Here is a 10288-nt window from a genome sequence, read left to right as displayed (position 1 = left end):
GGCTGCTGGGTGGGGGAAGGGAGGGGGGTGATATCACTCCAACTTGCAGTACAGCAGTAAAGAGTGACTGAAGTTTACACAAGTCACATGAGTGGGTGCACATGGTAAACTGACAATGTCTAGCCCCATGTCAGATTTCAACATTACATAAAAAAAATTAGTTTGCTGTTTTGTAAAATGGAGTTCAGTGCAGAAGTCTCCTGGAGCTTCACTATTAACTGATGCGTTTTGACTGTATCCCTTTAAGGTACTTGAGTTTAAACACGATCCTGCACTTTCTCATTCTTGCCAATGGGTTCATCCTGCCTCTGATCAATGTTTAGCAACTATGTCCAGGGTTGGAATGGCCAGGAAAAAAAATGGTGGACCCCCATCTTGTTGGGCCCCACTGGCCTGGGCTCATGGGCAGGTGATGGAGCACAGTACAGTGGAGCGCAACAGTAATAATGGGGGGCAGGCGGTGTCAACACCATCATGGACATCATGGACCTCCAGGGTTCCCATGGCGTTCAAACATTGAGTTGCGCAATTGCAAAATATGGTCATAATTTTGTTGGGATGTTGGTAATAAAAACATATTATGGATAAAAACACAAGGCAATATGTGCCCTATCTATGTTGGATTCTAGTAAAGAAACCCAAGTCAGGAGTCAAATAATAGTCTTCATGTAGTCAATGATGCACCTCTGATAAGGCTCTGGATTCCATATCAGTTTCTAATGAAAAGACTTGTAATCCATATGGAAGGTACCCAAGATAATAATTCATTTGTCTTACATACAAGGAACTTGTGATCATTATTTGTGCAGATTTGGACATATACTGTGCAATGTTTATGAAGAAGGTGACACTCAGAAGGGAAAAAAGGCCCAAACTTGGATTGCTGATGAAGAGTATAACATCTGTCTCCCAGTCTCTCTCTATCAGTCACACGTTGAGGGTTCAGCTGAATTCGTCCCACTATTATAAAGCAGAGGCAAGGAAATAAAATTGCATTGTGTGTAAACATTCTCTGATTTCTGTGTCAGGCTTTAAAGTTTAGGTCAGGGGGAGGTTGTTACCCAAAAACAGTTGCAAAATGGTCACAAAATGATTTGGATTTGAAACGCCTAATCTTATTTGTTCAATATAAATATGCATTAGTCATTCAGAGCATTGGAAATGATATCAGCCTATCAGGGCCCACAGCACACTATGTAATGGCTGCATTTGTAAAACCACAGGGATGTAGTTGCACAATAATTGCAAAACTGCTGTGTCAAAAATGTCATGTTTGATGATCCTTGAAATAAAGTTGCTTAGGTTCAGACTGATGTCTTCCACCGAATACAGTGAATACAACCTACGTATTATTTTATAAAAGGCACAATCGATGCCAAAGGAAAATTCAGGTGATTCCTTAACACATTTTCCAGGACTTTTCAGCAGTTGAATAGCCACAGAAAATGAATAGTACATACGGAACACTCCAATATTCTTTGTGTTGCTTTGCAATTAGTAGAAAAACATATAATGAAAGCTATTTTGGAAACAGATTTCTGAAATATCCTTCAAATATCTTAGTGCATTATTTATAATAGTAAAAGTTCCCCTTTGAAATAACTGTAGCAATTATTTTAGTATTATTCATAGGTTCCACTATGGTGGCTATTTTATGTCTTCCTCCAGTAGGGAGTTAATGTACCCCATGCTTTTCTTGACTTGGGCACTGCCAAGTCTTGGACCCTCTTTCACAATACCACTTCATCCCCTTTATTAAACAATTCTTTAATGGATTTAAAAGGTTGCGACCCAGTTTTTTATTAAATTATAAATGAACAATCACATATTTTTACCTTTTCAAACATGTTAACATCAGAACAACTATCCGGTGGGATCTCTACCACTAGCAAAAAGGCTGCTCCTATGGAGATCCCCTTGCTTACGACATATCCAGATCCTGAGGCTGGTCCCCTTGTTTTTGTACTTCCCCTCTTAGCAGTGGCCAATCTCCACAAGCCCTAGCCTCAGACCTACCCAAGTTTGGCGTTTCACCCTCCACCCACTAACACCAGAGCCCTTTTAATCCCATCCGAGAGATCCATATTGGCTCCAAGTCCAGTGCCCACCTCCTGACCAACCGTCCTATCATCTCTGACCAGATTATCAACACCCCCATAAAAAACGACCTCAGTTTATCCAGTCCTTCTTCATAAACCTCACCAAGTCTCTCTGGCTCATAACACCCATATGATTACCACCAGCATGGAGCACAAGGACATGAATTGTCCAACAGCCATACCACTCTCCTGTGACCTTTCAAAGAAATAAAACAAACAAACCAGCAACACAATACAACATAACGTCAACTTCTAAGGTAAAATGGCACTGAACCCTTCTCGCTCAACTCTCTTCAACCCCCCCCTTTTGCCCTCTAACCAATCCTTTGTTAAACTACATTTCCCACAACCCCATGCTCCCAACAGTTCCTGATCCACTTCCCTAGCCCTGTCATCGCCCTGTCCCTCAATTACTTTACGGTCCTTAAAGGGCTCCTGTTGGGCTAAAATGTTATCCCCATATGGGATAATAGAGCCTGCACTCCGGTTGGGGGTAACAGTAGATTTTTTTTTAAAAAAATTGCCCCCTGCCAGTGCTAGGACACTCGCATCCGGAGGGAGCTCCCAGTGTGAGCGGCCATGTCATTAAATCACATGCACAAATGCTCTTCTGACATCATGTGCATACATAATGAGCAGATTGCGGCACTTGCTCATTATGCGCATGTGTGTGCCCCAACATGGACGCTTGTACCAGGAGCTCCCTATCGGTACGAGTGTCCTAGCACTGGCGGGGGGCAATTTTTTTTTTTAAAAAAACTACTGTTACTCCCAACCGGAGTGCGGGATCCATTAGCAACATTAAGATTTTTGCCCAACAGGTGCCTTTTAAGGGCCTACTGTACTCACTGTGCCACATGGAACTTCACACTCAGCTGGAAGACAACATATTACACAACCCTTAGCAGATATGATACAATCTATCACATTTATACACACTAGGGTCACTTTTATCAGGAGCCAATCAATCTGCCTGTATGTTTTTGGAGTGTGTGGGGAAAGTGGCATTCCCGGAGGAAAATCACGCAGATACGAGGAGAATATTCAAACTGATTGCAGACAGTGCCCTGGTTGGAATCAAGCCAAGGACCCTGCCATTCAACTGCTTGAATTCCTGAAGACTGTAAGTCAGTAGGGGCCAACTCATGTTGGGGATTACATACTTTTTTCCATTCTTCTCAATTGGTGGTGCAGATTTGAACCGACAATTTCAAAATAAATGTCAGTGTGAATCTGAGCATGGAACTTATCAGTGACTCATCAAAGTCACATGTTCCTGTATATATAACAAATGGGTCCATTGCAAAACTACAGCAAATTATCTGTAACACTAGAATAATTTATTCTGATTCACTGATTAAAGATGAAATCAATCTATTTACAAAGAGATAATTGGAGATGCACGGCCTTGTAGGGAGATACAAGAAGATGGATTAGCAGCATAGGGCTTTCTATATTGTATCTGAAAACCCAGACCCAGTTGCATCTTTGCTTTCCTGCTCTAACTTGTAGTAGGCTGATCAAAGCTAACTGCTGTACCCAGAACAATGGAATGTAGAGTGTAGTTGATTTATTGAGGATACATTATGTCTTCTGAAGGTCAGGCAGCAAATAAAGTATGGTTGGTTGCTCTAGTGCAGTGATCCCCAACCAGTAACTCGTGAGCCACTTGTTGCTCTCCAACCCCTTAGCTGTTGCTCTCAGTGACTTCAAAGCAGGAGCTTATTTTTGAATTCCTGGCTTGGAGGCAAGTTTTAGTTGCATAATAACCAGATGTGCTGCCAAACAGAGACTCCTGTAGGCTGCCATTGCACATAGGGGCTACCATTAGCCAATCAGAGCACTTATTTTTCAGTGCACCCCCAGGAACGTATGCTTGTGTTGCTCCCCAACTCTTTTTACATCTGAATATTGCTCAAGGGTGAAAAAGGTTGGGGACCAGTCACCCTGCTGTGAATCTGGTTTTGGGGACCATGCTGTTCTCTTTTATACTGAAAAATGTAAAAGTTTGTCTCAAAATTACCTGCAAATTCATCTTGTTCCTGACTGCACACTGGTATATTGCAGCATCACATACATTTTCAAGCATAGCTCATGCACTTCATAAAACACATGGCACTGCCTGAAGCACGTAATTGGTATTAAGCCTCAAATCTGAAACCCATCTGGCCAACAGTTTGTGAACCTCTGGGCTACAGTATTAACCATAATAGCCAGGCTAAAATATAAGGGCACCCAAGGCAAGTCACTAACCATGACCCCACTGTTCTTTACCGGCCATACTACTCTCTATGTTTACCACCAATTCCAAACACCAGCCCCACAGTCCTAGATCACCACACCCCATTGTGCCCTAGATATGTGCCTTTGATGCCTACCCATAGTTCTAGTTCTGCTAAGGTTCATTGGTGCTACCATGGTACTTAATAATGTGTATTAGGAGGTGCCTGTTGTCCTAGAAATAAAATGGTATGGCTCTTGTAGAATGCTCTGGTTAACCTCCATGAAGAGTAAGGGACACAGTCAAATATATGATACATTTTTTTTTCCCAAGACATATGTTGTTGATGATATGTCCATAGCAAAAAGTTTTTCAAGGTCCTGAGATTAATTTTAGATTTTCTGTGACTGTAGAATCCAAAGTGTAGCAGCTCAGAAAATCTTCCTAATGGAAGCCCAGATGATAAAGGCTTAAGGGAGGTGAGCTGGTTGATGGAGATTGTAAGAAAAGGAGGTCTAGGACAAAAAGCAGAAATAGGGTTCAACCGACCCATTATTTTAACACTAAGCTGATTGACACTCACAGGTAACCATAGCACCTTAGTAGGTAGCCACAAAGCTTGAAATGGTTTGATCCAAATCGTAATAACACATCCTGGACCCTTCTATACAATGGACATCTTAGACTTGAGACTTAATGCCTGTACACAAGACAATGAACAGCAGCATAATCAAGTGAAAAAGCAAAAATAATGTTCTATTGTCTGCAAAGAGGAAAGAAAAAGTATTACCATAAAGGTTAATAAACTAAATAAATAAACAGCTGACATTTGTGCCCAGGGCTAAAATAATTGTAAATAAGAGGTTGAGCAAGGTGGAGAAAAGCAGCTGAGATTGAAGCATTTCCCGTCTGGAACAGGAACTGGCATTATACATTAATAACATATCAGGAAACTGACTGCAGAGAAGAAACACAGGTTCATAAGATGTTTGATAAACATACTCAGCATATATCAGAGGCATTTTTGTAGCAGTAACTTCTCTCTGTACCCCAGAGATACTATAATTTTTGGGTGGCAGATGCATAAAGTGTACTGGATCAGCTGGGTACAACTAAGTTGTTAGGGTAAAGCCAACAGCTGCCAATCAGTGATTGCTACATGTCTTTCATGTACAATCATATTTTACAGTTGCGTTATTTGGGCAATTTATGTCTTGTGCAACCCTTTGGCTGTGCCACTGTGTGTTGAGATAGAGAAGAATTACATAAGCAGGGTTTGTCTGTTAATGGCAAGGGTGTGGGGCACCGAACAGCCAAAGGCAACACAACACATCTTCTTTGCTTCCCTACTATTTCCCAAACCTGCATTCCTGGCTCTTCAGCTGTTTCTTTAGCAAGTCCCGAGGGCCATTTTATTTCCAAACCTGCAATTGAAGTGTCAAAGTTTGGGGTTCTTAGACCTATGGCAAAATCCTTTTAGAGATCCCTTCTGGGTAAGACTATCGATCTGTTTTGCACACATATAGAAGGACCACCATCAGAAATCACAGGCTACAGTAGTAACCATAAGATGGTGGCAGGTACTGTTGGCATCCAGAAAAATACCACCATAAAAATAGCCTAGAAACAAAAGATTAACGATGGTACCCATTAGATTCTCTTAAATCAGCCCATATGTTGTCCCTAAATTGTGAAAAATATTGTCCTTGTCTTAAAAAAAAATAAAAACACTGGACCAGAATTCAGAATAAGTGAAAGTCATTTTATTGGCAACCATGGGTGACAGTCAGTGTGGTTTAAATCCTCCATGAAACAGGTTAAACCCCGCCAGCACCGGTCTCCACCCACATACTTTATGCTATGGAGCCGACAAGGAACTGGAACACAGACCAGAGAAAAGAAATAGTAAAACATTAGTTTTGGTCAATTTCACCCATTGCTTTGTGGAAGGTGTAAATATCAATCCAAGACTGAGGATCAACTTGGAGGTCTTCTGGTATCCTGGCGGATTAGCCTCATGTCTATATACAAGTCTACAAGGATTTAGTATTGACAACAATTTAGATTCAGTGTTACAATTTCTAACTCAAAGAGAATCGTTACAGTAAATAAAATATTTCAGGATGAGGGGGTTACTAATTCTCATAATTTCATTTGTGTGACGTTACTACCATCATCCAAAACAAAAGACCTTCTTCATGGTCATGTGTTATTTTATAACTTTTAAGGAAGTCATTATTTTAGGTGATTTTCGGTGATTCAGGATTTAGGAACCTCCTTTAGACAACATGGTTGTGATATGTTTGCAGGTGCTATTTGGATCACTCTGTTCCAAAAAAGCATTTAAATGAAGTCATCTCATTATTCTTGTGATTTAGACCAATGGCATCTTGACACCCGTATGTTTATTTGCTATATTTAGCATCGATATAGCACAAAGCAATCATTTTCCCTATCTACATTCATTATTCAAGGGATTATACCATACAGCAGGACCCCTTGCTCATGAGCCTTTGCTCCCCAGACTGCCCCATGATTTCAGGACCAGTTGTAAGGCAGTTATGCCACTGCTGGTATAGTTTTATGACATCTCTCTCCCTACAAAGATGGTTAGGAGCTTCTGCTGAATTGTTCTTAGTATGTGAAATACAAATGATGGTGCTGTTTATTGGTACCACTCTGCACAGACTATGAGAATATCTAATTCTGTTGAACAATTCTTAGATCGCTATTGTCATAGTTTAATGGTGTCCCTGCTTCAGGTATAATCAGGGGGCTGTATAAGTGTGTATACCTGTATTGTCTTAGTTTTATGTTATTTCTCCATATAGGCCATGAGCAAGTGCATGTTCCTTCAAATACATTGTTTATATATGTATGTACATGTGTAAAATATAGATTTAAAAGTTTGATCTACAGCTATACAATTAAAGTGCATCATTTTAGAATCTTCTCCAGATCTTCATGTGCATATTTTGTCCATTTTGAAATATTCTAGAAAATAATCAGGTTGGCAAATTGGCAGAGGAACTGTGACAATCCACTTGTGCCCAAGAAAAAGGGTAATAGGTTTTTTAATTTCTCCAAATCCACTGACAGATCTTTTAGTTGGTGGCTACTGCACACTTTGTACTTCCTGAGACTTTTCTAATGCTGTTCTTTGTTTGCACATTTAAGATGAGAATAATTGAACAAGTAGAGTGTCATCGATATATCTTGCCTGCCAACTTATATAGTAGAAGAAAAAGAGTTACCCCAACAGAACGGTTATATTAATAAATTCTTACTTCTGCTCACCATCTAGAGTAGTGATTTTTATACTGTTTAGTTCAAGCCTCCTTTGGAGGTTTAAACTTTGGGGTAACAGTTGCCCGTCTATAGTTCTGGGGGTATCCAATTGCAAATAATATGAGCAGGCACTCCAAATATTCCAACATATAGACCAAATACATTTTAAAAAAATGCCTTTATTAAGTTTGCATACTCTTAGAAAAGCCTTACTCATTTTGTGCTGCATGGTACATAGTTATAATCAGTGAGCTTATAGTTGTTTTTAAAGGGGATGTAAAGGCAAAAAAATAAAATCCCATTTTTAGTTTATTTAATGAAAAATAAATCTACCTCTAATATACTTTAATTAAAAAATTAAAATTAAAATAAGAAACCTGACTGTATGCAGTGAAATTTCCCCTTCGTTTTACTTGCTCTGACTGCTGTGTATAGGAAACTTCAGACGGTCCCTAACTGCTCTGCAGGGAAACAATCATACTTTAAAACAGCAGGGGGAGCCCCTCCCATCTTACTTCCCAGAGCTGCTTTGTTTGTTTCCCTGTAGAGCAGCCAGTGACCATGTAGAGATTTGTATCCTCAGACCCAGTGCAGTCTGCATATTCTGACTATTAATCAGTCTTGCTGTATCGGCTTCTATGTCAGATATTATTTGACTTGTGCTTTTTTATTAATTTATGATGATCTCTAAGTTTATCCTCCCAAAAGAAACCCAGACCACACTGAGCATGTGCAGGGTCTTGGTCTTGCAAAGATGTTTAACAAAGTTACAAAATGACAGCCCTCTGCGGCCAACTTTGAAAGCATAAATCATTTGTTTAATTAGGCTTCTGGTGCATTAAGTTCATGTTTATAATTAGTGCACAAAATATAGCATTTCTAGCATTATTCTATTTTAGACTTTAGTTCCCCTTTAAGGACAGGCAACTTAATACAGCTTAGACTTTACAGTTAGAGCTATAGGTCGCTGTCAATAAAACTCATTAACAGAAAGAAATACAATGTCGTACCTTTTATACTACAGGGGGCATTGTATTTGGTGATGGCCAAATCATCTGTAAGAAATGCAAAAACAAAAGATTCACCAGAAGACATATTTTAAGGAGACAATTTAAGCTCATACAAAGAACTATTGATGTTACCTGTCTCATAGTAATCATAGATGGTAATAGTGGCTGGCTGATCTGAATTTCTTGCTCCACCAAGAACCAAAACTTCTGAATATCTTTGGAGAGCTTTAGAAAGAAGTGTACATGAGAGTCAACACAATTTGTGGTGCTAATTTAAAATAAAAATATAGTTTTTTGCACCTGTTGATAACAGGTGATTTATGTTCTTTATTAGTGAACTACCAAACCATTTAAACATACAAATAAAGAGCTATACAACCATAATGACCCACAGCTCTGTAACGCTATAAGATGCTCGTTTGTACATCTAGTGGAATTTATTTATTGTAATCCATGGGCAAAATTTCCCAGTATGACTTCTCTTTCCTAAAGGACAAGCCTTTATTTGCAAGTGCAACACTCACCGACTCAAAGTACATTATGACCTCATTCACTATTGGCCGAAAATGCGCTAGCGACGGCTTTGCCGCACTTCGCCAGGTGTAGTTTTGCCAGGGCTGCTCAAATTCACTAAAATCTGAAGTTGCGCCCAGGGAGGCAAAAGGTATATGTAGCATAAATCTGAGTCTGAAATATACAATGTAGGACAATCTACCTGAGTTGCAGAGAAGCTACCACTATGATTCTGTTGCTTTATGATCCAGGAGACAATCTGGGTGGTCAAGGTCAGATCTTCAGCTGAGACATCAGGTTTGGACAAGAGAGCCAGTAACACATAAGAAGTCATCTCTACTTCTGCTGAAGGCGCTCGTCTGTAAGGAAACCTATCCACCCATGAATCATCAGAAAGCTCTGGACGATGCCAATGTACTGTGCCATCTTAAAAATAAAAGTTTTTCCTCTCTTGACCTTAAAGGAGAAAGATCTAATGACCTTTTTAAAAACTGTCTCAAACTCTAAATAGATTCCATACTGTGATCCCTGGAGAAGTGAGCGTGAGTGTTAACTCACATTATGTGCCACAGTGTTGTAGCTAAGGTTTCCAGCTAGGAGTGGTTCACAGACCATTACAGACCAGTACAGACCAGTGCTTTACATGCAGGCTTTTGCTCATACAGTATATATTTATGCACTTTTACCATATACCCTGGATGGTGATGTTTTAACACGATAATTCTAGTTTGTTAATCTTTTCTAAATCTCTAATCCCCATGTTAATTCAGTTGCTTGGCAGTTAGCCCTTGCCGGTTCTTCCTTGATTATTTATATGTTGGTGCCAAAAACTGTAAGTCATATTAAATGTGTGCTTTAACCATTAGTCATTAATACACAAGCCGATTTGTATTGGCATCATTGGAATCTGTCCCTTCATATAAATATGTATTAGCCTTTGTAGCCACTTCCTGACACTGAACGCTGCAACCAAAATTGGTACTTACTTTATTTATTTAATATCTGAATTGAAAAATTCAAGTTAACAAAAACGTGATTCAACATGAGCAAGGGTTCTTTTCATATTGATACTTTACATGTTGTTTTTTCTTCTTTACTTTACATGTTTATACAACTCAGTTCTGTAAGTCTTATAAAAAAAAGTAGATGCATATTTT

At 39.4% G+C, this 10288-nt stretch overlaps 1 protein-coding gene across 2 annotated transcripts; it reads right to left on the bottom strand.

The window, feature by feature from the left end:
* Positions 1–6061: 6061 nt before the first annotated feature.
* On the bottom strand, positions 6062–9735 carry LOC108697149 (ovostatin-like). 2 transcript variants are annotated; one of them, XR_005962845.1, is made up of 4 exons: positions 9334–9735; positions 8751–8843; positions 8619–8663; positions 6062–6197 (listed from the first exon to the last, which is right to left on the bottom strand). XR_005962845.1 is itself a non-coding variant. In XM_041570701.1 (3 exons), the coding sequence occupies exons 1-3, from the start codon at positions 9463–9465 to the stop codon at positions 8622–8624; spliced, it is 267 nt and encodes an 88-aa protein (XP_041426635.1). In that variant the 5' UTR covers positions 9466–9735; the 3' UTR covers positions 8495–8621. The 2 variants fall into 2 exon arrangements, 1 of the variants encoding a protein (XP_041426635.1); XM_041570701.1 differs by lacking the exon at positions 6062–6197 and having other exon boundaries at positions 8495–8663.
* Positions 9736–10288: the final 553 nt, after the last annotated feature.

Source organism: Xenopus laevis, chromosome 7S (genome assembly GCF_017654675.1).
Source record: "Xenopus laevis strain J_2021 chromosome 7S, Xenopus_laevis_v10.1, whole genome shotgun sequence".
Taxonomy (NCBI): domain Eukaryota; kingdom Metazoa; phylum Chordata; class Amphibia; order Anura; family Pipidae; genus Xenopus; species Xenopus laevis.
Note: the sequence above shows the minus strand (reverse complement) of the source record. Positions and strands in the feature narration are given on the sequence as shown.

Coding starts and splice junctions, on each gene's coding strand:
- LOC108697149 (XM_041570701.1), bottom strand. CDS start 9,465: ATGACTTCTTATGTGTTACTGGCTCTCTTGTCCAAACCTGATGTCTCA. Junction 8,844..9,333: donor GTAGCTTCTCTGCAACTCAG/GTAGATTGTCCT, acceptor TTCTTTCTAAAG/CTCTCCAAAGATATTCAGAA. Junction 8,664..8,750: donor CTATGATTACTATGAGACAG/GTAACATCAATA, acceptor CATTTCTTACAG/ATGATTTGGCCATCACCAAA.